Source organism: Zootoca vivipara, chromosome 2, assembly GCF_963506605.1.
Source record: "Zootoca vivipara chromosome 2, rZooViv1.1, whole genome shotgun sequence".
Lineage (NCBI taxonomy): Eukaryota > Metazoa > Chordata > Lepidosauria > Squamata > Lacertidae > Zootoca > Zootoca vivipara.
Genome location: NC_083277.1, coordinates 104,289,480 through 104,316,843, shown reverse-complemented (window position 1 = coordinate 104,316,843; position 27,364 = coordinate 104,289,480). Strand labels below are relative to the sequence as shown.

At 46.1% G+C, this 27,364-nt stretch overlaps 1 protein-coding gene across 1 annotated transcript in view; it reads right to left on the bottom strand.

Moving 5' to 3' along the window:
• Nucleotides 1-27,364, bottom strand: part of ERN1 (endoplasmic reticulum to nucleus signaling 1) — a 64,010-nt gene that overhangs the window by 8,353 nt on the left and 28,293 nt on the right. Inside the window, exons 3-16 of the mRNA XM_035103961.2 lie at nucleotides 25,517-25,550; nucleotides 22,103-22,181; nucleotides 17,841-17,913; nucleotides 17,028-17,150; nucleotides 14,328-14,429; nucleotides 13,957-14,218; nucleotides 8,995-9,073; nucleotides 7,740-7,896; nucleotides 6,364-6,482; nucleotides 4,829-5,020; nucleotides 3,437-3,698; nucleotides 2,189-2,279; nucleotides 1,793-1,982; nucleotides 976-1,075 (exon numbers count right to left, since the gene is read on the bottom strand). Coding sequence (XP_034959852.2) covers nucleotides 976-1,075; nucleotides 1,793-1,982; nucleotides 2,189-2,279; nucleotides 3,437-3,698; nucleotides 4,829-5,020; nucleotides 6,364-6,482; nucleotides 7,740-7,896; nucleotides 8,995-9,073; nucleotides 13,957-14,218; nucleotides 14,328-14,429; nucleotides 17,028-17,150; nucleotides 17,841-17,913; nucleotides 22,103-22,181; nucleotides 25,517-25,550 — 1,863 coding nt within the window. The remainder of the gene's footprint in view (nucleotides 1-975; nucleotides 1,076-1,792; nucleotides 1,983-2,188; nucleotides 2,280-3,436; nucleotides 3,699-4,828; nucleotides 5,021-6,363; nucleotides 6,483-7,739; nucleotides 7,897-8,994; nucleotides 9,074-13,956; nucleotides 14,219-14,327; nucleotides 14,430-17,027; nucleotides 17,151-17,840; nucleotides 17,914-22,102; nucleotides 22,182-25,516; nucleotides 25,551-27,364) is intronic.

Below are 27,364 nucleotides of genomic sequence, written 5' to 3'. Positions count from 1 at the left end.
AGCACGGGGCCAGTCCTGTTAGAGATTCATTCCCCGTGTTTGCATTCATGGGATTGTTGTCTATCACATGACTGTATATGTTTTACATTCCACAGAGTGGGAAGTGACAGAAACTGGATGTTCGTGTTACTGTGTTTCCTGAAGTGGGACTATTGTCCTTTGTTCATTCTCTTTGCTGTCTGATGCTAGAGAGAGAGGAAGCCATGTTGCAATGCTCCGAGTATATTATATGCAAATAAAGTAGATTAGCCAAAATGCTGCGCTACTGAGTTCTGTTACGCAATTGCGCAAACTCTGTGGATCAGTAAGTGTGCTGATGTCGGTTTGCATCAGTTGCTGTGATGTTCGGGCTGGAGAAAGCTTTTGAAGCTCCCGAACGATCGCCCAGGAAGGAGAGAACAAGCCAGTCGGGCATGTGTCTCTGCCAGGGTCCTACTTGTGAGTCAGAGATCCTAACAGGATCTCTGTCCCTCAGACCTTGTGGGGGGCCGGACTATATTTTGGGGGAAAAACTGAACGAATTCCTATGTCCCACAAACAATCCAGAAATGCATTTTAAATAAAAGGACACATTCTACTCATGTAAAAACACACTGATTCCCGGACTGTCCACGGGCCGGATTTAGAAGGCAACTGGGCTGGATCTGGCCCCCGGGCCTTAGTTTGCCTACCCATGCAATAGGACATAGTATTTGCTGCTTTCCCTATCAAATTTGTTCTTGCCTTCCAAAACTGTTGAGGCTTCACTGGGGAGCACACACACACACTGTACTGGAGTGAGTTGTCATCTTTCCAAACCCTATTATAACTGAGCCCTTAACTAAGGCCTACTCTACAAAGGGGCACTGATGGCCTTATATCTAGCAATAATACTACTACTGTTGCTCCTTTCCAGCTCTAAGTATCTTAATTTTCTCTGAGAGAAAAAACTGAGCCACTGCAGTGGTTGGATATTAAAATAAAACTGTTCCTTACCAATATGGAGAGAGTGGAGATACGCAAGACCAGACATTGTCTGTTGCAAGAGGGTGATCGGCTGCAAACCATGCTGACTGAAGTCCTTCTGTTCCACATACTAGAATTGCATATAAACAAAGTCAAAATGAGTTTAAGGCTGCAGTCCTGCGCATACTTCCTTGGGAGTAAGCCTCACTCAGCACAGTGGAACTTGCTTCTGAGTGAACATGCAGAAGATTTAGCTGCACAGCTTGGTATTCCCTGTGCTCTGTGTATCATCTTGTATGCTTAGATTAGTGCTAATGGGAGAGAATTAGAAAAGAAGCAGTCCATTCGCCTCTAGTAACTTCCCTGGGTGTGATTCACTGCCATATTATGTACTGAAAATGTAGAATAGAAAAAAAATCTATTCAGATGCAAAGCAATCACCCCATCACACAGAAATAGATACAGTAAGCTTGCAACTTATGCACATTTAACGTGCGCTTGGCAATATGCTTAGGCATCCAGGAAAAGACTGAAAATCCCACCACCATTGAACCCAATATGTTTTGACTATATGCAATTTTGGCCTTAGGCAGGATCCCTGGAATGTAGCCCCTATGTAAGTTGTGGCCTTACTGTAACTTAAAATTTGTAGCTGCAGACGCATTAGGGAAGCTTTTAATGTTTAATAGATTATTGCATTTTAATGTTCTGTTCTGTTGGAAGCCGCCCAGACTGGCTGGGAAACTCAGCTAGATGGGCGGGTTAGAAATAACAATTAATAATAATAATAAATTGTTGTTGCTATTATTTATCATCATCATCATCATCATCATCATCCATAGTTTACCTCTTGTAAAGTCGCGGCACAGAGCTCAAGGGCTATGTATTGGAACTGACGGTCCTTTTCTGTGCAGAAATAGCGGATCACGTTTGGATGCTCATCAGATTCCCGCAACAGCTGCACCTCCCGGTCAGCGAAGCTGAAGCATTCAGGGAGAATTCTCTTCACGGCAACATCTCGATTGTCAAATGTCCCCCTGTAGATAACCAAGATACAGTAGAGAAGCTCCTTAGCATTGAACTGTGCCAGTGCATTTGCCTTACTGCAAAGGGTAAAAGCTAGCTTTGCAAGAACACCAAGTCTACTCTAATGGTGCAACAACCTGAATTTGTCAGTATGCCATCGAGTCCCTCCCACAATATAGCAACAGTCTGGAAGAAGCCTTTGCCTCTGGTGCTTTACCTGTAAACAATGGTTCCCTCAGCTCCGTGTCCAAGCACATCCTTTGGGTTGAACGAAATCTTTCCAACTGCTATAGTGGCCATGTTTTCATCTGGAGAAGGGCGGAGAGGAAAGGGGTGTGTGTGTGAATGAACATACCCATGGCACCTTTTAAGCACATATTCTCACATGGCACTTAAAAGGCTCACCATGAAAGGAAGGGAAGACATTTACGGTACTTTAAGGACTTAACAGGTTTCTTTCAAAACAAAGAAGGATTCAGATTTAGCAACACCAGTTGCAATAATAGAATGGTAGAGCTGGAAGTGACCCCAATCTAGTCCAGCCCCCTGTTAACGCAGGAATCTTTCACCCCATGTGGGTCTCAAACCTACAAACCTGGGATTAAGAATCTCACACTCTACCAACTGAGCTATCCGGCCTCATTTATGTTGTACGCTATTATAACCAAGCTGTGTAATCAGTCTGGAGGAGTAATAGCAAAGACCAACAATTGCATTGCCATAACCATGTTTTTATCCTTCACCCGACCTTCACCTGGCGGGAAGGATGAGCATTGCCTGTGTCTTTCTCCTTGACATTCTGCTGAAATCTCTAACGCCAACTGACGGTACAACTTGTGCACCGCTCTCCGCAATGGAGGCACACGGAGAAAGGTGCTCGGTGTCTGCCCCATCACTCCGGAGTTCTCTTCCAGCTGGTTGCTTGCCAAAAACTAAACCGGGAATGTGCTGTCTGTCCTAGCTTTTGGGCATTGGGATACAATACAAGGATTCCCAAGACTGACACCGCAATTAGGTAAGTCCTCGGTGTCATACAAGGTGAACTGAAACAACTTTATTGAAGAAGGAATAGATGTGTGCCAATTCATGTGTGTCTAACTTTCAAAAGATTCATTGAAAATAATAATCTCTGCACCTGATCCTGAAACAGACTGGAGACAGGGGGCTGTTGACATCTCTCCACCTAGGCTTGCTTAGACCTTGGGAGAAGTGCTGTCTTATAGTCTTAGGCTGTGTACACCCTCCCCATTTAGTTTGGATCCAAACTGCTGGTTTGGGCATTGGTCCACTTGCAGCATTAGCCACAATCCGTATCTATCCTAGGGCTGATTATAAAATACTGTGCCTTGATCCATTTTTTCTATCTGAATTTGGGGTGGGGGGACCGACAACCTAGCTGCGCTTTAAGCTGGCAATGTGCACACAGCCTGAATCTACAAGAAAAGGTTACGTTCGGTTTTATCACCTTCTTCTTGCTCAGTGGAAAGGCAGCTCCCGACATCAGAAGCAGAGACGTTGGAATAGGCAGAGTGGTTTGATGCTTTTGGAGACATGTTTGGTGAGCTGGTGGCCGAGCTCTCTGGCCTGGCGCAGGAGCCATCCAGGAATTCTGCCTCGGGTGGCAAGTCAAGGGGAGGATTGAAAGGTTGCTGCTGCAACAGCTGTATCTTCTCCTCCAGCTGTTTCTGGAATTGCTGATGTTGTCGCTGTTGCTGATTATGCACACTCTTAAGATGGGGGGGGGAGGAATATGGATGGAAATTAAACTTTATTTTGTGAATCTCCAACTGCTGCTTTTCTTGCCTTTAATGTTTACTTGTTTCATGGCTTTTGCCTCCATTCATGGTAGGATTTTCAATCAAGCTGAGGTTTCCATGAACAGAACCTTTGCTGATTCCTCCATCTCTGCGCAGCCCCCCCCCCCCACTTCCCCAAATCTCCAGAGAATTGGAACAGTGTGGGAGGCTGCAGGAGAAAGGAGAATTTGCAAAAATTGCCCAATCCCCTCCTGCAGAGCAAGGAGCACAGGGACACTTTGGATACAAATCCGCTATCAGGGTTAGCTTCAACATTAACAGCTTTAATTTTCACAGCTTCCAACCATGGAACGCTGGTTTCATACAGTGTCAATAAACGGGAAATTCATAGTGCAATTAATTTTAAATGCATTTCCCAATTTAAAAAAATGCACATTATAATTGTTTTACTTTGAGATCAAAACATGCACTTTTGTGGGAAGCAGCTGACATGGAGCTTCAAGCATTTTCCCAACCCCACACTTAGATGTAGCTACTTATCTTTGTCCCTCCTAATAGCGTGGGGCACTCCCAAACAATCAACTACAGTGGTATCCTCGGTTTTCTAACATTTCGGTTTTTGAATGCGCCTTGGAAGTCAAACAGCTTCTGCTGAGGTTCCCCCCCCCCAATTTTCTCTACTGAATTTGCAGACTGCCCTTTGCGCCTCGGTTTTCGAAAGTTTCAGAAGTTGAATGGTCTTCTGGAATGGATTACGTTCAAAAACCCATTTCCACTGTATTTGATACAGAACAAAGATATCCCTGACTTAACTAAGGACCAGTTCTTGGAGTGCAGACTTTTAAGAAAGCTGTTTAGAAAATTAATATATAAACGTGCATTACTCTCTTGTACCTCATGGGTTATTTTAAAGATTACTTTGCTAGCTGCCATCAGGACTTGTCAAGGTCATGTTTGGGAGGGCATAAATTTAATAAAAACAACCCCAAAATGTCCATGCTCTTGCTGTTAGTCTGCACCAACAACGCCGGTCCTTCTTATCGATTCACAAGACTACCGTGCTGCAAACTATACTATCATGCTGCAAATTGGCCAATTACCATTGGATATGTGATGACAAAGGCTATCCAGCCAACAAGCAGGAAAGTGCTCAGGATGACGGTAGCCGTGTCCTTGAGAATGGAATCGACCGGAGCCTCTGGTCGAGGTGGCGTCTGGCCGGGGGTCTCTCCAGCATTCTCCGAAATGGGAGGAGGCAAGTCTTTGCTGGAACTGCCACCCATTTTGATTGCCTGAGAGAACCAAAGACGGCATTAGTTCAAGGGGCTTCCATGGAAGGAACGAATTCTATTATGGCTGCCCAGCTGCTTACGAAAAGGGCACTTGTCAACAAGGATAATGCAAAGTTAACAACGTACAATTAGGCAAAGGTCTGTTTTTAATGTTTCCTATGCCACCTTTCAGGGCAAAGCCCTCCCCCCCCAGGCAGCTTACATACCAAAATGAAACACGAAAATGAATACGAAACAAAATTGTCAATGCTTAAAAGATTGGGGGGGGGGGGAGAGTGAAAAAAGTGGCTCAAAATTGCAAAGTGGTCAGTGTTTCTAAGCAAATATATCAAGAACTGATTCATGCTTTTCAAAGACATGATTCCGACCCAAGATAGTGAAAATCTTATTTGCGTGGCTATTAAGCAGATAGAAATAAAACAAGGGAACAAGCCTGCCATCCTTTAGAGCAGGCATCCCAAAACTTCGGCCCTCCAGATGTTTCGGACTACAATTCCCATCTTCCCCGACCACTGGTCCTGTTAGCTAGGGATCATGGGAGTTGTAGGCCAAAACATCTGGAGGGCCGCAGTTTGGGGATGCCTGCTTTAGAGCTTATTTCCTATGGACTTCCCTGGTCTTGCCAAACTGCTTTTGAAGCAGTTTGGCCATGTTTCTCAATAAACTCACTGTTGCATTTATTTAAATATAAAAAAATTACATATATATTAATACTCCTTTCTTAAATGGGGCTCCCTGTGTTCTCCCATTTAAGGGGCCGAGATCTTCCACGCCTGCTTAACTTTAGCAATACTGCTGCATCAGATGTTCCTGTTCACAAAGCCCACGAACTCACACTAATGAGTTTGTACCGAGTGGCTTTGGACGTTACCAACCTAGGCAGGAACAGGGTGTACAAGTTCCCCCGCTGCCTCTGAAAGAACATCGCATCTAAAATACAGCCTTCACACTGCTCACCAGCTGGGAGACCCACAAACTTCCTGGTTTGGGGAGAACGTAAAAGTCGTCTTTTGAATGAGATATTGTTGCAGAGCAACAGAAACAGAGGCCGATGTGTGCCTTTGCAGCATGGCAAACATCTCAATCGACTAAGCGAGAAACACACCTGACTGGAAAAATTAATGGATGATCTCCCTCTCCCCCCCCCCCCGGCCAATCTGTTTAAAAGCATGCACAACAAAAAAGTGCATCGTGTAATTCGCACGCATATGACTGAGGAATCCCATGCAAATCCTGTCTCCACCACCTCATTCACATGCATACATTTTACACAACGTGGAATATATTCTGTGATTACATTATCCTAATAACTCTGTTAAACGAGACCTTGTTTATTCACCAACCTGTTCAAAAGCAGCTTTGTCCGAATCCGCCGGGATCACATTTTCGTGCCTCTTTGGCAAATTGCTTGGGAATTTCTCCAGGATCTTTGTCGGGGCCGATAACGGTGTTTCGTGGTGCCCTGGAAACAAGAACATGCTTTCTGTTATTCCCAAGGGGAAAAGGAGGCCAAGAAAACAAAGATCAGATTGGGGATACATGCAGATGTCTTCTGAGTATGGCAACATGTGGCAACTCCACTGCATTGCAGCCAAGGTCCAACCAGCTCTTTCCAACAGTGTCCAACTTTGGGGAAGTTTGCAAGTACAAAGGCAACAACAGCTCCCCGACCCTTGCTTGTTCCCAGCACCTGTTATTTAGCAATAACTGGAACTGAACTGGCTCTGAACTTATGGAGAAGGGGTGGGGAACCTCAGGTCTAGGGGGTGGGTGGTCAAATGTGGCCCTCCACACCTCTTTCCCTGGCCCTTAGAACTCAGGGCATACCCCCTCATTGGCCCTGCTACACCCCCCCCCCAGCCTGACTTGAATGCATCCCTGCCTCTTGCCAATCTGGGTGGAGGGCAGAGGCAGGCATAAGTATGGCAACTTGGCCCTAGTCAAATGCAGAAACTAGTTCTATGAAATTTTGCCTCTGGCCCTGCCCACTATTGGTATGTGGCCCTTGGGAGGTTTCCCAGAAGGGAAGGTGGTCCTTAGGCTGCAAAAGGCTTCCCAGCTCTGATAGGGGCCCATTTAGCTATCACTAGCCTGCTAGTTGGATAGACACACCCTCTATGAATTTAATAGCTTTTTAAAGCTAATGGCCACCAATCCATAGAATTGTAGGGCTGGAAGCGTCGTCTAGTCCAACCCCCTGCAATGAAGGAATCTTTCCCCCAACACGTGTCTCGAACCCACATCCCTGAGATTAAGACGCTCTGTCGACTGAGCTGCATATTTGTGCGTAATTCATGATGTAGTTGAGAATTTCCTACAGTTAATTATGTACCAGTACATATTAAACTTTGGCATGTATTTTACCTTTACCTAATCCACAAGCATGTCTTGTAGCGATGGGCCTATAAATAAACAACCGCAAGCTTCAAACATCCAAAAACCCTTCCTGTAAAATGGTGTGTTAACTTGTAAATTAAATGATTTGCAAATGCCTGCTCATTAATTTTTTTAGTTCTTAAGTTCTTACTCGTGATATCTTATGAGCAAGGCAGGACTGAATATTTAAAATCATGAATTTGCATTTTGCATATCCCCTGGTAAACTCATGCATACCCTTAAATAATCTGAGGATATAATCTGCATTTTAAAATTTGAATTCTGTCCACCAGAGGGCAGTGCAATAAAGGAAAAAAAAATCCTGATGTTTACTTCCTGATACCTATTAAAAGCCAGTGATTCCTCAAATAGCGTAAACTGTTCTTCCGTTTAAATCCGGATGAAAACTTCAGATCTGTACTGGGGGTGATAACACACTCTTCAATTGTTACGCCGTGTGTTTTGGGACCCTCAATCAGTGGTATGGAACTTCCCCGGGGCTAGAAAGAGAGAGGGAGGGAAATTGTGCAATTACTTACTGTTCTTTGAATACAGTAATGCCACACTTAGAAAGATAACAATTTTTAAATTTTATTGGGTGTTCATTTTATACCACGGATGTTCAAGCCGACTTCTAACATATTAACAGATGTTTCAGGCAAACAATGAGCTCAAAGAACACGGGCCATAAAAAGCGCCTCTGTTGTTGACATACAGTAAGCTGCTCAGAATGCATTTTCTTTGGGTCATTAATTCAAGGGTGGACGTTGCAAAGAAGTACTTTAGCCCTGCTAATTATGGGATAAGACAAAGACAGTTTCTGAGTCTTGTACGGGAAGGGCTTCACTGATGAGATTGCTAAAATACTTTTAATAGATTAAGGTTTGGAGAGCAATTATCAAAGGAAAACGATGCAAATCCATTTACTTTTTTTCATTAAAGTGACACCATGGTTGCCACAGCTACTGCATCTAGAACAAGCTTGTGGAACTCGCTCCCGAATGAGATCTGAACATGACAAAATACTACCTTATTCCAGCAGGCATTTTAAGTCAACGTTTGAGGTTTGAGGATGACTTTGTATTGTTTTATTCTCTGTATGGTTCAATTTTATGTACGCTGCTTAGAATTGCTAATGATTAAACAGTTTATAAATGCCTTAAAATAAATAAGCAATTTCCCAGAGTCTTTTTCTGCTCCCCTTTCCCTATTTAAAATGGCCAGAATTACTATTATCTGCATGCTGAACTCATGTAGCTTGCGTTTTCTTTGGACAAAATAAGCCTTTGATTCTTATTTTCCCACAATTGGGACAAAAGATAAAATAAATAAATAAATAAAATTCACCCTAAGGCATTTATTCATTCATTTCATTTTTTTTAATCACTTCCAATGAAGCACCCCTATGGGACTGATAAATTAAAAACCATTTCACACCCAAGACAGATACCGACAGGCACACTATAGAAATTGAATTATGAATTCATATTGTGAAGAAATGCAGGAAAAGAGCTCAGGTTCCTTCCCCTGTTTTTTGCATCTGAATTCCAGATTCTGGAAATTGTCCTTCCTAAAGATGAGGCCTCTGCCCAGCTTACCATAATAGCCACTCCTTCATGAACCATCGATGGCGATGCATACAAGCCCGTAGAGTATTTCCCTACGTAGAGTGTTGGCCTAGAAGGGAGTCAGGAATAAAATATTACAATGCCTGCTGTTTACTTCTTTATTTAAGACACAGTTGTACTTTGGATCTCGAGCGCCTTGGCTCCCGAAAAAATTGGCTCCCAAACTATCAAAACCTGGAAGTGAGTATTCTGGTTTTCGAATGTTCTTTTGGAAGTCGAACGTCCAATGGAGCTTCCACGGCTTCTGATTGGCTGCAGGAGCTTCCTACAGCCAATCAGAAGCCGTGCTTTGGTTTTCGAATGTTTTGGAAGTTGGACTTCCGGAACGGATTCCATTTGACTTCCAAGGTATGACTGTACTTCTATACTTATTTTCAGGTGAACCCGAAACGGTTGAGAGACAAAGGTGTCGCCATACATATACAACACAACCTCTGGCAATTATCCTATATAATAATGTCCAAGATGTCCCTGCGTCCAAGCTGTCCCGTGTGTCCCTGGGTCACTGCGCATGTGCCCCAGGGATACAGGGATTGGACAGCAGAGACTGCGCGCGCGCACTCTCCCCCCCCCTGCCTCCTCCAACCGCCGCTCCTGCCGGACACCGCCTCACTGCAGGGCACGTCAGGGAAGCGAGGGTGGAGGCCGGTGAAGGCCTCCTCACAACCCTCCCTGGCCGTGAGGAGCGGCGGTTGGAGGAGGCAGGGGGGGGAGAGTGTGCGCGTCCTTCCTGTCGGCAGCTGGGGGAGAGGAACGGAGGAGGAGAACGCAGTGCTTTCTCCTCCTCCGTTCCTGTCCCCCTGCCGCCAACAGCAAGGACAGGTCCCAGGGTTCGGAGAAGCGCTGCGCAAGCGCTTCTCCGAACCCTGGGATGTCTGCTTGCTGTCGGCGGCTGCGGGAGAGGAACGGAGGAGGAGAACGCAGCGCTTTCTCCTCCTCCGTTTCTGTCCCCCTGCCGCCAACAGCAAGGACAGGTCCCAGGGTTCGGAGAAGCGCTGCGCAAGCGCTTCTCCGAACCCTGGGATGTCTGCTTGCTGTCGGCGGCTGCGGGAGAGGAACGGAGGAGGAGAACGCAGCGCTTTCTCCTCCTCCGTTTCTGTCCCCCTGCCGCCAACAGCAAGGACAGGTCCCAGGGTTCGGAGAAGCGCTGCGCAAGCGCTTCTCCGAACCCTGGGATGTCTGCTTGCTGTCGGCGGCTGCGGGAGAGGAACGGAGGAGGAGAACGCAGCGCTTTCTCCTCCTCCGTTCCTGTCCCCCTGCCGCCAACAGCAAGGACAGGTCCCAGGGTTCGGAGAAGCGCTGCGCAAGCGCTTCTCCGAACCCTGGGATGTCCGCTTGCTGTCGGCGGCTGCGGGAGAGGAACGGAGGAGGAGAACGCAGCGCTTTCTCCTCCTCCGTTTCTGTCCCCCTGCCGCCAACAGCAAGGACAGGTCCCAGGGTTCGGAGAAGCGCTGCGCAAGCGCTTCTCCGAACCCTGGGATGTCTGCTTGCTGTCGGCGGCTGCGGGAGAGGAACGGAGGAGGAGAACGCAGCGCTTTCTCCTCCTCCGTTTCTGTCCCCCTGCCGCCAACAGCAAGGACAGGTCCCAGGGTTCGGAGAAGCGCTGCGCAAGCGCTTCTCCGAACCCTGGGATGTCTGCTTGCTGTCGGCGGCTGCGGGAGAGGAACGGAGGAGGAGAACGCAGCGCTTTCTCCTCCTCCGTTCCTGTCCCCCTGCCGCCAACAGCAAGGACAGGTCCCAGGGTTCGGAGAAGCGCTGCGCAAGCGCTTCTCCGAACCCTGGGATGTCTGCTTGCTGTCGGCGGCTGCGGGAGAGGAACGGAGGAGGAGAACGCAGCGCTTTCTCCTCCTCCGTTTCTGTCCCCCTGCCGCCAACAGCAAGGACAGGTCCCAGGGTTCGGAGAAGCGCTGCACAAGCGCCTCTCCGAACTCCAGGATGTTCTAGCGCCCGTTATTAAACGGGCTGAAATACACTAGTCATTATATATTTCGTATGATAACGTCAAGGTGAGCAACTGGAAATATATGTACGAGAAAGACCAGGTCTGTTTTGGATAAGTGAAGCATGAAGTACCGTGTTTCTCCTAAAATAAGACGTGCCTCTAAAATAAGCCATGGCACGATCTTTTAAAGGCAAAAATATATAAGACATCCCCCCAAAATAAGACATGTTGGGGGTGCCGGTACCTACCCGACCCAGCGGGAGCCGGCAAACGCAGCAGCGCGCGCCAAGCCCCAGCCCAGCGGGAGCCCCAGCACAGAGACGCGCCGAGCTCCGACTGAACGGGCCCCAGGACCCGGCAGCGGGCGGCGCACGAAGCCGCAGGACCCGGCAGGAGCCGGCAGCAGCCCCAGCCGCGCCGCGCCGCCCGAAGCCCAGGGACCCGGCAGCGGGCTCAGCGGGCGGTGCGCGAAGTGGCAGGAGCCGGCAGGAGCCGGCAGCAGCCCCAGCCACGACGCGCCGCACCGCCCGAAGCCCAGGGACCCGGCAGCGGGCTCAGCGGGCGGCGTGCGAAGTGGCAGTAGCCGGCAGGAGCCGGCAGCAGCCCCAGCCACGACGCGCTGTACCGCCCGAAGCCCAGGGACCCGGCAGCGGGCTCAGCGGGTAGCACACGAAGTGGCAGGAGCCGGCAGGAGCCAGCAGCAGCCCCAGCCACGACGCGCCGCACCGCCCGAAGCCCAGGGACCCGGCAGCGGGCGGCGCGCGAAGTGGCAGGAGCCGGCAGGAGCCAGCAGCAGCCCCAGCCACGACGCGCCGCACCGCCCGAAGCCCAGGGACCCGGCAGCGGGCTCAGCGGGCGGCGCGCGAAGTGGCAGTAACCGGCAGAAGCCGGCAGCAGCCCCAGCCACGACGCGCCGCACCGCCCGAAGTCCAGGGACCCGGCAGCGGGCTCAGCGAGCGGCGGGCGAAGTGGCAGTAGCCGGCAGGAGCCGGCAGCAGCCCCAGCCACGACGCGCCGCACCGCCCGAAGCCCAGGGACCCGGCAGCGGGCTCAGCGGGCGGCGCGTGAAGTGGCAGGAGCCGGCAGGAGCCGGCAGCAGCCCCAGCCACGACGCGCCGCACCGCCCGAAGCCCAGGGACCCGGCAGCGGGCTCAGCGTGCGGCGTGCGAAGTGGCAGTAGCCGGCAGGAGCCGGCAGCAGCCCCAGCCACGACGCGCCGCACCGCACGAAGCCCAGGGACCCAGCAGCGGGCTCAGCGGGCGGCGCAAGAAAGCCCCGTACCATGCTCAATAAAAAAATAAGACATCCCCCGAAAATAAGCCGCAATGTGTTTTTTTAGAGAAAAAATAAATATAAGACGTGTCTTATTTTGGGAGAAACACGGTATCACAAACAGCTGTAACTAGGCCCAAATGTTCCAAAGGCTAAGTCTATAGCGACAGTCACAAAACCCCTGCTTCCATGCTAGTGCCATTCATCTCAATGGGCTACAACAGCTTCCTGTTTGCACGTCTGCATTCAAATCTGTATCTCCATTTTAAGCATTATGAATTATATATGGAAATACAGTTGCTATTTAAAAAATGTTTATAATGCTAATTACTTGACTTGGAAGGGCTGAACCCAAACTTTGCCTTATTAAATCCCATGGTGTCCTTGTATTTTGAAAATGCATTACAGTCATACCTTGGGAGTCAAACAGAATCTGTTCTGGAAGTCTGTTCAACTTCCAAAACAGTTTAGAAACCAAGGCGTGGCTTCCGAATGGCTGCAGGAAGTTCCTGCAGCCAATCGGAAGCTGCGGAAGTCGCGGCGGATGTTCGGGTTGCAAAGAACGTTCGCAAACCAAAACAATCACTTCAGGGTTTGCGGCGTTCAGGGCCCAAAATGTCCGAGTTCCAAGGTGTTCGACTTCCAAGGTACAACTGTACTTTCACAGAAATATCTTGAAATATCAAGTAAAATCTTTGAGCACGACTGCAGGATAGTAAACTGAATTGTGTAAGTGTTGTGTGTGTTTTTTATGGCGTATTGTAAAAACAAACATACAACTCCAGTCCTCTTAATTTCTTTACTTAAACATTTGTACATCCTCATCTCCTGTCACTCCAGGCCTTCCCAGATGACAAAAAGCCAAACAAACCTATAGCAGTGCTAGTTCCAATCCAAGAATAATAGTGAAATATATTACTTGCTACAGGGGGGGAAAATAGCTATGCTATCGCTAAGTAAGGTCATTGGCTGATTTTAAAAAATTGACCTGGATTCCTGTGGATCTGCCTATCTCATTTCAGCACCCCCAACACCTCCTAGTCACCATGAGATGTTGCACCTGGATGAATGTGGTGAAAATTGGGGGGCCCTCTTGTACAAACGTTAAGTGTCTCCCATGTATGGAAGCATTTTTTGGGGTCACAGTCATTATTGTAAGAACAGGGAAGAAATACACTATGGGCAAAGGAGAACCAAGCGTCTACCAATATATTTAAAGGGCAGGGGAGGGGGAACATTCACAAAAAGCAGGACAGGGTTATGGAGCAGGGATTTTGCTAGAAGATTTTAACATTTTAAGAGGCTACTGATATATGAGATATTCCTCAAACAGAAATCGAATAAATGATTTCAGTTTTAGGAATATCCCATTACATCTATCACATCTTGGATTTCTGTTTGGGTTATATTTTTGGGTTGGTGGGAATTGAGGCTGTCTGGCACTACACACACACACACACACACACACAGTAAAACAATCATTTGGAAAATCCCTCCGTGAACATGTGAATTAATATAGGGTGATTTCGTTACATAATCTGCAGAAGAAGCGAAGTGTACAATAATTATTCTTAAAAAATCATAGGTTACTTGTAGGCAATGGGAGACCAGAGTGAAAGCACATTTTAATTCCATGCTAGATAATAACCAAGTTGACCCGACACAATAAACACCTTTTTTTAATAATACCATTTAGAAGGGGCAGAGATTATACTCACATCAATTTGCTTTTGGCCTCTGTTTCTTTGGGAAAGGGATACTTCCACTTAGTGATGCGTCCAACTTCACCAGACATGAAGGTGAGGTAGCGCAGGGTCTCTATGCCCACATTTGTATGCATCACTTTCCACAACCCTTCCCGCTGCCAGATATAAAAGGCTACAACAGGGGAGCCGTAATTCTGGATCCACAAGACATCGCCGGACTCGCTGTCCACAGTTACCACCAGTCCATCTCCATTAGATGCAAAGTGGGACATTTCTGCAAGGTAAAGAGATGCAAGCAATCGCACGAAGCCTTTGTGAACCCATAGTTACATGAAATGTACAGTATTAGCATTTCAGCCTGAAATTAGAACCCCAGTTCTTACTATATTGGACGTCTTCATCAGGCAAGGTGGCTGCGTAGTCAAAGTAAGTGGCGTTCCATCGTAGCTCCTTACTCTTGGTATCATACATGGTGATGGTGTACTCTGTTAAAAAAAAACCCCCAAAATTTCAATTCATAAGCACCCACCACTCTTGCGGCACCTCCTGTAACCTTCAAAGTGTATTTCCCAGTTTCTGAGACTGCAAGTTGAGGAGTTCCTGGCTTCTGCGCTATGACTAATGATATGGTTACAAGACAGGATCTTGCACTACTGAAAAATGCTATCGAGTTAAAAGACCAAAGGCCACATTCAGACAGGAACGTGCAGGCGTTTTGGTTCCCATGGGTCCTTGGAACACAGGAAGTTGGCTTTACATCAAGTCAGACTATCAGTCCTTCTACTGTCTACTCTGACTGGCAGCAGTTCCCCTGAGATCTCAGGCAGGGACAGAGAATCATAGAATCATAGAGTTGGAAGAGACCACAAGGGCCATCCAGTCCAACCCCCTGCCAAGCAGGAAACACCATCAAAGCATTCTTGACATATGGCTGTCAAGCCTCTGCTTAAAGACCTCCAAAGAAGGAGACTCTACCACACTCCTTGGTAGCAAATTCCACTGCCGAACAGTTCTTACTGTCAGGAAGTTCTTCCTAATGTTTAGGTGGAATCTTCTTTCTTGAAGTTTGAATCCATTGCTCCGTGTCCGCTTCTCTGGAGCAGCAGAAAACAATCTTTCTCCCTCTTCCATATGACATCCTTTCATATATTTGAACATGGCTATCATATCACCCCTTAACCTTCTATTCTCCAGGCTAAACATACCCAGCTCCCTAAGCCGTTCCTCATAAGGCATCGTTTCCAGGCCTTTGACCATTTTGGTTGCCCTCTTCTGGACACGTTCCAGCTTGTCAGTATCCTTCTTGAACTGTGGTGCCCAGAACTGGACACAGTACTCCAGGTGAGGTCTGACCAGAGCAGAATACAGTGGTACTATTACTTCCCTAGATCTAGATGTTATACTCCTATTGATGCAGCCCAGAATTGCATTGGCTTTTTTAGCTGCTGCATCACACTGCTGACTCATGTCAAGTCTGTGGTCTACCAAGACTCCTAGGTCCTTTTCACATGTACTGCTCTCAAGCCAGGTGTCACCCATCCTGTATTTGTGCCTTTCATTTTTTTTGCCCAAGTGTAGTACCTTACATTTATCCTTGTTAAAATTCATCTTGTTTGCTTTGGCCCAGTTGTCTAATCTGTTAAGGTCATTTTGAAGTGTGATCCTGTCCTCTGGGGTATTAGCCACCCCTCCCAATTTGGTGTCGTCTGCAAACTTGCTCAGGATGCCCTCAAGCCCATCATCCAAGTCATTGATAAAGATGTTGAATAAGATGTTGAATAAATGAAATCATTAAAGTGGAATAAGACTGGGCCCAAGACAGAACCCTGTGGCACCCCACTAGTCACTACTCTCCAGGATGAGGAGGAGCCATTGATGAGCACCCTTTGGGTTCGGTCTTGTTTGCTTTGGCCCAGAAGTCTTTGCTATCAAGTCTTTGCTATCATCTGTTACCTGTTTTTTCTTTTTTAAAAAACAGGTGATGCCTGTAGGGATTGAACCTGCAACCAGCATGCAAAATACGTGCCGTTAAGACTAAGCTATGAGCCCGTCTTCCTAGCTCACTCCATTCTTAGCAGATTTCCTGGTAAGTACAAGCCACCAACATTCAGGTGCTCAAGAAAAATTATTGCTGCTCCCTCCCATCCCACACCCCTCGTGGCCAGCCAGACTTGCCTCTTTACTTTTTAGAAATGAAGTGGTGACAAGCTACATGGGACCTGCAGGCTCAGAGGCAGCCCATTAATAAGGTAAAAAAGGTAAAGGTAAAGGACCCCTGGGTGGTTAAGTCCAGTCCAAGGCGACTATGGGGTTGCAGTGCTCATCTTGCTTTTCAGGCTAAGGGAGCCGCCGTTTGTCCGCAGACAGCTTTCCGGGTCATGTGACCAGCATGACTAAACAACTCCTGGTGCAACAGGACACCGGGACGGAAATCAGAGCATGCAGAAATGCCGTTTACCTTCCCGCTGCAGCGGGACCTATTTATCTACTTGCACTGGCGTGCTTTCGAACTGCTAGGTTGGCAGGAGCTGGGACAGAGCAATGGGAGCTCAGCCCGTCATGGGGATTCGAACCGCCGACCTACCGATCAGCAAGCCCAAGAGGCTCAGTGGTTTAGACCACAGCGTCACCTGCATCCCTGCCCATGAACAACACCAGATACAGGTGGAGAGGGGGCCACCACTGCCTTCACAGGTTCCCAGCAGCAGGGGGTGGGCCACTGTGGCCATGAGGAAGCCTCATGGATCCTCCTTGCCCTTGTTCAACAGCCATTTCGACAAGACCCAAATAGTTTCTGGATGACGTGGTATAACTCGTTTCTGCCTGAACAAAATAAAACAACAAACAATCCACCAAAGGGCGAGCAGCCATTGTAAACTCCGTCGAATGCATGCAAACGGCACAGTCCCATTGTTAGGTGAAAGTTAATGATTTTTTAGCATGAAGCCTTCATCTAGATACGTTAAATAAACTTCATTACTATGAGCTTATTCCTTTCAGGTCTGGCTGGCTTGGCTTTCAAAAGTTACCTTTGAAGCAGGGGAGAGGTTTTGTGTGTGTGTGTGTGTTTGTGTGTGTGTTACCTGTTCGACCAAGATACAGGAGAGATGTAGACGGACACAGGCTTTCAGCAAATGAAGAAGTTAAGGTCTGCTGTTTTTCCCCTGTCATGAGGTCTACCACATACCAGCTGTCTTGCTTCTTTCCTAAATGGGAAACACCAGAATTTTAGCACTGCTATAATCAATTCTGAAAACACCCCGTTCCTCAGTTTCTTGCCAACCAGCAACTGGCTACTCAAAACATTGCTTTTACAGCACAGTGTGCTTTATGGTAGAGCTGGAGGTCACGTTCCTTTCTAGGCAACCTTCTAGGGGCAACATCGCTGGTGGTGGGCGGGGCCAGAAGCAAAAGTAGACAGAGCACATATCGCTCTGTAATTCCACCTGGGCAAGCAAGGAGCCCTATCGGAGCTCAATGATGCATGCTAGCCATGCAAAACCACTCAAGGATCTGGCAAGTCTGTGACTCCAGTCAACGTGTCGTCTGCAGAATGTAAAATTAAACCCAGCTATCCGAAACCTACATGGAGGTAGCTCTGGGTGGTGGTCTGGCTAAGACAGGTCTATTTTGAACATGAAAGAGATTATATACACACAAACACAAACACGTTTAAAAAGATCAGGGACAAAACAGTGCGCCACAAAATAGGTCATTTAACTAAAGGCAGGTGGTTTTGTTTGGTCATAAGGAATTAAAAGCTAGGCGTAAATACCAGAAAATGCCGATGGGGATAGAAGAGCTGGAAGAGGGGAAGTATTTCCATGCAACAACTTCTGTGACAGTGTACTAAAACGCACTCAAGTTAACTTTTAGGAAGCAAAAGCAAGCCTTACCCATGTACAGAATTCCATCTGAACTGCGGCACGGAGATGCTTGAACTAGCTCGGGAATGGTGAATGGCAGTTTCTGGAAGAGAAAGATTCACTTTAGCCATCTCAATTTCATATTCAGCATTCACCGAGATGACAAGAAATCAGCAGCAAACGCCATTTCTAAGCGTGCTGTCGTTTTAGGGTTGAAGGAGTTTAGGGGTTTGCCTGCTCCGGCAGATTTAATGGACGTCAGGGCAATTTGGGCTTATCTGCAATCTGCATGTACCCTGCGTCATATGACACGGCAAAAGGCTTGCATCGGTGACCTGGATACATTTCCACTGCTACAACAACATATCATCGCTTAAAGTTCAAGGATAAAAATTCAGAGATGGCAATTGCTTCTGAAGGAAGAGCCTGATGATGTTCTTTATTCCCCTTTTGCTCTTCCACTCCCGGTTATTGAAAATGGAAGGTCTGCTCTTTTCTCCCCACACCAGACGTTATTACATATTGCAACACGGCTCACATGCCCTAGATAGAATCTTGGGTCTCCATTTTGAGAAATACCACAGGAAAGAGAAGCAGATGTTATCTCCCCCCCTCTCTCTCCCTCCTAAACATTCAAATGTGCATTTTTCGCAAGAAGGGGGCAGGGTAACGGTGACAATTTAGGCGCCACTTGCTCCCACGAAGCCCCAACGCATAGTATACTAATATGGAACAATGAGCAGAAAACAGACAGATATAAATGCATTTTAGTACCAAACAGAAACACAGACTGACTTTTAAGTATTTTTTTTTAAAGGATCACGTTCTTCCTCCTCACCATTTTATCCTCACAGTGTATGTTAGACTAAGACCTCCACCTCCATCGTTCTGCCCTGACACTGAGGTCCAGTACCGAGGGCCTTCTGGCGGTTCCCTCGTTGCGAGAAGCCAAGTTACAGAGAACCAGGCAGAGGGCCTTCTCGGTAGTGGCACCCGCCCTGTGGAACGCCCTCCCACCAGATGTCAAAGAGAAAAACAACTACAGTACCAGACTTTTAGAGGACATCTGAAGGCAGCCCTGTTTAGGGAAGCTATTAATGTTTAATAAATTATTGTATTTTAATATTTCTGTTGGAAGCCGCCCAGAGTGGCTGGGGAAACCCAGCCAGGTGGGCAGGGTATAAATTTATTATTATTATTATTATTATTATTATTATTATTATTATTAATTGGCAGGCTGGCCCAAAGAACCTTGATCTCCTCAGTCCACGTCTGGTGCTTCCTCTACCAAACCGGCCAACCAAATCTGACAGCCTTCTGCGTTGATTTTGATATACTTATTTCATTGCAGAAGTTCACGTCCGACGTGCAGCAAGATCTTGAGAGCACTGATGCTGCACTCACAGAAGGCGTCCTGAGGGTCATCTAGAGCAACCCCCTGCCAAGGCTCCAGCAGATACTCTTAGGATAGGTTTCATGTATCTAGGTGCCTAGGACACATGGCCATCGCTCAAGTCTGTGCAGCACTAAACTGGGCCATATGCAGAGGAATGCCATGTGTTGGGCTCCATGCATGTAAGCCACTATGGAAACATGAAGCCCAACAAAGAGGTGCCAGTCTGTTTGGCACCTCTGCCACAGGCAGTAAGGGCAGAGTAGCACGATCCTGATCAATGTGGGATCTGAATGCCTGCACTGAGCTAAAAAAGAAGAAGAGTTTGGATCTGATATCCCGCTTTATCACTACCTGAAGGAGTCTCAAAGCGGCTAACATTCTCATTTCCCTTCCTCCCCCACAACAAACACTCTGTGAGGTGAGTGAGGCTGAGAGACCTGCAGCTGCATGTGGAGGAGCGGAGACATGAACCTGGTTCCCCAGATTACGAGTCTACCGCTCTTAACCACTACACCACACTGGCTCCTCCAACATTTCGCAGGTGAAAATGAGGTGTTTTGTGGCATCCTTATTCTCACACCAGCCTCACCTCTCCCCAATTTTTAGATGATAATCTTTATTGTCATTGTCCCATACAGAACAACGAAACTGAAAAAACTCTACAGTCAAAACCAACAAGCCTGCTATCCCATCCTGATTCCCCCTCCCCACAGACTCTGATACCCCATAATTAAATAAAATATACTCCCATAAAGAATACCTTACTCAAGAGATTTTATTTCTAATTATAATTGTTGGGGGGGGGGAACTAGGGTTGCCATTATTTCAAAAAGTGAAAAATCCAGACAGAAAAGTTGTTAAGCGTTTTGCCCAAAGTTATTGAGTTGAGTTGTGTGTGTGTTTGTTTTGCAAAATCTCAAGAGAGGGAAAATGAACGACACTGCCGACATGGGTTGTCGTTTTCTTGGATGTTTCAGTGATTTCCATCCAGACACTTGTTTCCGATGGCTGATTGCCGGCTGTTTCCGGAAAATTCCGGACGTATGGCAACACTATGAAAACTCAAGAATTTGCAACTCCAACATCTCTGTGTGCGTGCTCACGCACACATACTTTAAAAAAAATGCATCCTCAAAGCATTAAAGGTGCATAGCCACTTCAGTCAACTCCCATGCTTGTGAGAAGGGTAAGAATTCCTTCTTGTGCCTAGCAGTACACATTAACAGCAGATTGCGTATCCTCCTGAAGAAATTGGGGAAAGCTCTAAGATCACAGGTGCATTTTACAGCAGATGGTAGGCAATTTTCCTTTCTTTGTGGGTAGATGTAAAAAAATGTAGCGTAGCAGCTACCCCCAGGACCTTAATGTACTTTCCAAAGTCTAGAAGGGTGTCCTTCCACTATGTAATTTTTATCAACGTTCAAAAGGGCAGAAGAGATCAAAAGACAGAATATTCAGGAAAAGTCTGCCACCTACACAAAAAACAAAGGGTGCACCAGGAACACAAGCCACTGCCATATGCCAGCTCCATTGTTCATGTGTAGCCCATGCAGAGACTCTTGGACAGAGAGAGGTCTTTCTACCTGGTTCTTAAAAACAACAAGCCCTTGAGATACCAGGGATTTGCCTTGTGCATGCAAGGCATTTTGCTCACCCGCTGTGTCTTTTGGGGCGAGAGAAAATATTTATTTGCTGCTGTTATATTGAGGAAGTTGTAACAGATTGAGGAAAAGAAACTCACCCGAAGCCATTATTTATCTCTTTAATTCATCACAAAAAAACTGCAGCTCTGAAGCAACTATGCAACGAGCATCTGTAAGGATGTCTGATCATGGCTGTTTAACACTCCATCTATTTGGAAAGAACTACAGAGGCAGCATGTACTGAAATTAATACTGGAAGCAATACAAAAAAAAGGGACCCAGGTATTCCTGGAATAAGTTGTAGTTCTTGACAAGGTTGCTGAATAGTGTGATTCCTTAAGGCTATAATTAAGTGCCCAAGAACTGGTTAATCTCTTGCAAATTGCTGCATGTGTAGTACAATTGAAAAATTATCCAAAGTGTCTGATAAGACTCCCGTACATTAGACATATTATAAAGTGCCAGAAACATGTTCATGAAGCTCACAATGAACTTCGTAAACGGTTCGTTTCCTTCCTGCTCTTGCAGCAAGTGTCTGGGAAACCAGAAAAGCTGGCACCATGATGTGGGTGTATCCATTCCTGGAAATGGGTTCCCAAAGTTGGCGCCAAAACTTGACAATCTCATTGCCAAAGTAGGACATGATTCTGGTAAGTGCAAGAACTGCCTAAATCTCTGCACAACGTAACTATCGATGGATACGTCTGCTACCTAGAGGAATAGTAAGTAGATTTGTCTGTGGGTCTGTTCCTTATTTGAACGAAGAGCGCCACAATCCCTGGTTATGTTTGCATATGATGCATCTTTCCCCCTTTTGCTACATTGGCTGATTCTCACGTAACATCAAAGGTCAACTAGGCTCACACTCCTTCCTGCCCTTTCTTACCCCCACCCCTGCCTGTTCCAATTTTCCCGTCCAGCTTCCGAGTTCAGGCAAATCTTAAGTTTGCAGTTATGTATGAATTGGTGAACTATGACATCCTTGCCCCCTGAACCAGAACGGGAAAACTTTGGCCACAAGACCAGATTTGTTCACATGCACTGGAATAAAGATAGGATGCTCTTTGAAGGATGGGCATGCTTCTTTCTGCAGACTTACTTTTTTTTAAAAAAAACCAAAGCTGGCAGAAAAGACATGCTCTGAGCAGCAGGGATAACCTTTAGGTGTGCTAAAAGAAAGCATGGCTTGTGTCGCCGTGTGTCTTATTCTATTGAAACAATGCAGCTATTGTCTGATTAGGGTATATACGTACGGTCAAGCCTTCATTATTCTTGCCACCAAGCGTGTACAGACTTCCATCATTCGGATCGGGAAGAAAGGCCGGTCTAGGACTTAAGAAGTTATTAAAACAGCAATTAACGTTGCGCACTGGGGGTGAGCACAACAGTATTCAGTTTTTGCTTCCTGGTGAAGGCAGCTACTTCTCTCTCTCTTTAGGGGGAAAAAGTGAAATGTGATTTATTTATTTATTTTAACTTGGCACAGCACATGAAACCACCAGAGACCCAGTCCCACATGGGATGGGATAAACACAGTCATTTTGCAAGTAACGTGCCACCTTTCCATTGAAGTTAGTTTGATGACTTTGTTCCAGTCTTCAGTGCTCCTTCCTAAAAACATTCCTTTATCTTAAGTACATTGCTGTTTCCATAAATCTTTAGATCTGGTACCATAGAGGGCTGAAATCGGTTAGCTGATAGAAAAATACAAATCAAAATGCACTAATGGCTAAGGATCTTTATTCTCACCCGAATAATTAGAATAGTAGAATTCTAACTACTGATTTAAAAGGGGAGAAAAAGAAAAAGAAAGCCCTAATATCCGCATACAACTAGAGAAAATGATAAAGAGTTCTGGGGTGCAGAGCAGGGCTGCACAACTTCAGACCGAAGGGTGCCATTTTGAATGCTCTCCTGTATGAAAAACACCACCCAAGCAGAACAAAAAGCAAAAATGCTAGAACTTCAGAAGGAAAGGGTGTAGCCCAGCTAGGGGCAGCCCAAGGTGTTTCAGTACCTGCCACACTGCCAGGGCAGAGCGGGGGGAGCTCCACCACTCCCGGCACCAAAGCTGAGAAGCGGGATGCCCCCCCCCCCCGTAGCTGACCTGGCAGGATGGCCGGCATTCCACAGAGCTTTGCTGCCAGTCCCTCTCTGCGCCTAAAGGCCAGGGGAAACCAGCGACAAAGCTGGCTGGCAAACAAGGGCTGCTGCCCCTTGCAGCTAGTGCCTGATCCTACCTAATGGGCGGGCCGGCTCCAAGTGCATCCCACAATGCTATTGTGCTCGTTTTGTTAATGCACGCAGGCATGAAAAATGGCACCTCTTGCCGTGCACCCTGACGAAGCACAGTCCATTCTATCAGCTACCTATGCTAGACAGGACTCAACTTTGTGCTTCAAAAATAAATATCTTGGACATTCTGTAAAAGACTGCAGTCATACTCCTGAATGCCTTGCGAGTCCAATGTTTTGGCTCCCAAACGCTGCAAACCCGGAAGTGAGTGTTCCAGTTTGCAAACGTTCTTTGGAGCCCGAACAGGAGCTTTTTGCAGCCAATCGGAAGCCACACCTTGGTTTCCAAACGTTTCGGAAGTCAAGTGTACTCCTGGAACGGATTCAGTTTGACTTCCGAGGTACCACTGTATAGGAAGCGGTAACCAAAAGGAAGGGGGGAATTATATCTGCCTCGCCCACTGTGAAAATGTTAAAGGTGCATTCGTTCATTCTGGCTTTGGGGAGAAGGTAATCTGGTGTTTAACCGAATTCGTATTGTCTGCTGTGCTATGTAAATGGTTTAATTATTGCTGCGATGATTAATACAATCAATTTGACGATGCTGTAAGTCACCCTTCTTAAATTGTGGTTTGGGCAATCCCTGCAAACCAGGATATGAAACCAGAATTTGATCCTGTTTCCAGCTGGGTAAAGCCATGGTTTATCGTTCTGAAATTTGTTATATGTGAATAGCTCCATCGACTTCAATTACCAAGTCATGTTACATGAAATAACTTGATGGTGACAGCTTAGTTACGATCACAATTTGGAATTGGTACACACGTTGCTGTGTGCAAAAACCCGATCTTTAAAATGTTAAGTATGTTTGGAAACTAGTTTGTAGGAGGTTGTGCAATTTTGAAAATTAAATCTTAGAATATTTTCCATGGCAATATGGAGCCCTGGTCTTGAGAGACCATATTGCTCTCCACCACAATATTCTTATAAGGGTGACTACATTTTGGACAAGCCAGGTTATATTTTAGTTCTCGGGAATGTTTGCAATAATGCTACTCCTTGCTGACATCAAAACAACCCACACTTACTGTAAGTTAACATGTTTTACTTGTCTTGCGCTTTTGGCTTTAACAGCAGCCTGACGTGCAGAAATTTAACAGGTGAATTTTCTTCCAGCATAGAGTTAAGTCACTAAAAAAACTTCCCGTGTGTTAATTTCTGATTTAGTTAAAAGTATGGCCACAGGCCAAGTAAAAAGCTGGCGAGATCAGCTAGCTATAGGGCATTCATTAAAATAAAATAATATTCTGGAAAGCACAATGTCAGCATAAGGCTTCCTGGCATCTCTGTAATGAAATGTAATTCAAAAATCACTTTTACAGCACAATAACTAAGTGTGCTCACTTAAAAGACAATGAAACTTGCTTCCAAATTAATATGCTCGGAACAAGCTGCCAAACAGGCCCAGGTAACCTACTTAAAATGGAAATATGGCCAAGGATTTTTAGAAGCCTAGGGGTAAGGACTATGAAAGTGCTTGCAGAATGAGGCTTCCCCACATCTCTCTTCTACTTCGGTCTTTTGCCCCTTTTCCCACAAAGCCTGTCCTGGGGGTCAGTGGATCCTCAGAAACAGTGTGGGAAGTATTATAGGGCTGCATCTGCAAAGAGGAGATAAATGGAAATCAGAGACAACTGTGACCCCTTGAAAATCACTCTGCAAGAAGAAACATTTTCTACTTTCTATTGGGAAGACAAAGTAAGTTTTGTTTGGGGGCTAAGTGAGCCGCAGAACTGCACAAGGGCTGAATTTGTCTCCCTTTCCTAGTGTAGATATTCAGCTGGTAATCCAAAAATACCAGATTATGGCAAAAGCAGCCTTCTTCGCCCTTCTAGAGTTCTGGAGTTTCCCCACTTCCTCTGTGGAGTTTGGCATACAGTCATACCTTGGTTTGAGAACGCTGCAGTTTGAGTACTTTCGGTTTAAGTACTCTGCGGACCCGGAAGTGTTTACTTCTGGGTTCCGCGGCGCGCGCATGCACAGAAGCAATCTGCGCTGCGCGCGCATGCATAAAAATGATCCGCTGCGCGTGCATGTGCAGAAGCGCTCCGCGCACGTGCGAAAATGGCACTTGGTTTAAATACTTTTCGGGGAGCGAATGGCTCCCCAGAACGAATTGAATACTTAAACCGAGGTACGACTGTAGAGAGATTTTGAGGATGGAATGGACTGGAGACTTCTTCGCCTGATGCATTCATATACTATCGTTTGCAAGCACGAGATTCATCTTACTGAATTGTGACCTTTGCATCAGCTACCTGGGCTAATTCACTGACTACCCTGTAACTTTAAAGCGCTTGCATGGACGACTTGTCCAGGTTTGTATCTGCAGGAGTCAGGGGAGGGGGGGAGAAAGAAAGAGAGCAGACTTACTCTTCCACATGTAGAGGCACCTGAAGCACAGGATCTGCAGAAACAAAAACAACAGAAAGTCGAGGTGAAAGCAATTCAGCAACCTGACCTGACATCAAGCCTGTACTCTATGCTTCACCTGTTGAGGAGATTACAGGTTTGCAGGAACCAAGTCCCAATAATAACAAGACCCAGGAAGCAAAGGCTGGGCAGCGGCCTGGGTACTAGGGTGGGTCATAAAAAACTTTCTTTGGAAAATGTTTCCTCCCTTGATCTTATATCAGGCGTATGGTATAAACATAGTCAAATTTCAAATTTGGGACAAATCGGTTAATATTTAGACCCTGCTCCTACAGATTGAAATTTTGCCTCACTACGAGTGATGAAAACATAGGAATTTGACTCATTTATTCTCTGTATGTTAAATTGTGAACTAATAAACATAAATTTTAGGTTTTATGTAGAGCAATAATAGTTGCATACTATTATTTTCTGCAATATTTATTTATTTAAGATAAAACATGTTAATAATTTACATGAAAAACCAATGGTTTTGAACAAATTATATGGAACAATTAAGCATCATTATGTTTATTAGTTCACAATTTAACATACAGAGAATAAATGAGTCAAATTCCTATGTTTTCATCACTCGTAGTGAGGCAAAATTTCAATCTGTAGGAGCAGGGTCTAAATATTAACCGATTTGTCCCAAATTTGAAATTTGACTATGTTTATACCATATGCCTGATATAAGATCAAGGGAGGAAACATTTTCCAAAAAAAGTTTTTTATGACCCACCCTACTGGGTACTGTATAATGTGGGCCTTGATATACCACTTGAAGGTTTCTGAGTTTGGAAAGTCCTGTCCAGCTCACTGTTCACACAAATCATTTGTTAGCTTGCCTCATTTCGTCCCACCTACTCAACTATTTTATCACTTTTGCCCCTTCCCCTATTATGTACCATTAAAAAACAGTTGGAAGTTATTTGCAGCAGGAACCTGTCTTTGCTTATCTTATTCTTGCACATTATAATTTATACCAATTGCACTGTATGGCCCTTGACTCCACTAAACTTCCCAGAAACTTAAGGATCTGTTCCCTTGTCACGGAGTAATTGATGCACTGTAATATTCAAGAAGACAGAAAGCTGATGGAAACCTGATAAGTGGGGGGGGGGGCAGAATATCGCCTGCATTGAAGATCATTTCAAGAGATAAGACATGGAGAGAGGGATGCTTTGTGAATAGCGCTCAGTTCCTCTCTCTAACGGTAGTGGTTTCCTCCAGAATGGGCAACAGTTTACCTCATCATTGCCAATCTACTTTTTTTTTAATTTTTTAGTGTTTTCCCATGTTTCTCCTCAGCTAAGGGACATAAGCCACTTTAAAAGAAAGTTGCAGGAAGGAAACCACTAATTAAAGAGCCAAGAGCAGAAAGAAGCTGGGTCTTTGCTGAAAAATGAACTTGCTACACATATATTAGGCATAGCTGCCAAGTTATCCCTTTTTTAAAGGGATTTTCCCTTATGCTGAATAGGCTTCCTCGCGAGAAAAGGGAAAACTTGGCAGCTATGATATTAGGATCCTGCCCATGGGGAATGGAATGGGGAATATGGTGTTGTTTTAATTCCGCTATCAGCTGCTCTCAGGAGAGCAACGCCACAGGAACAGTGCAGGATCGGGCCAGAGGCCCATCTAAACCACCATCCGGATCTCTCAATGGCCAACCAAACTGCCTACAAGAAAGCCCACGAGGCAGGATCTGAGCGCGATAGCACTGTCCCCTTCTGTGGTTTCCAGCAACTGCTCCTCAGAAACATTATCGCCTCTGACCTGTGCTTCTGAAAAAGCTCAGGGTGCTAA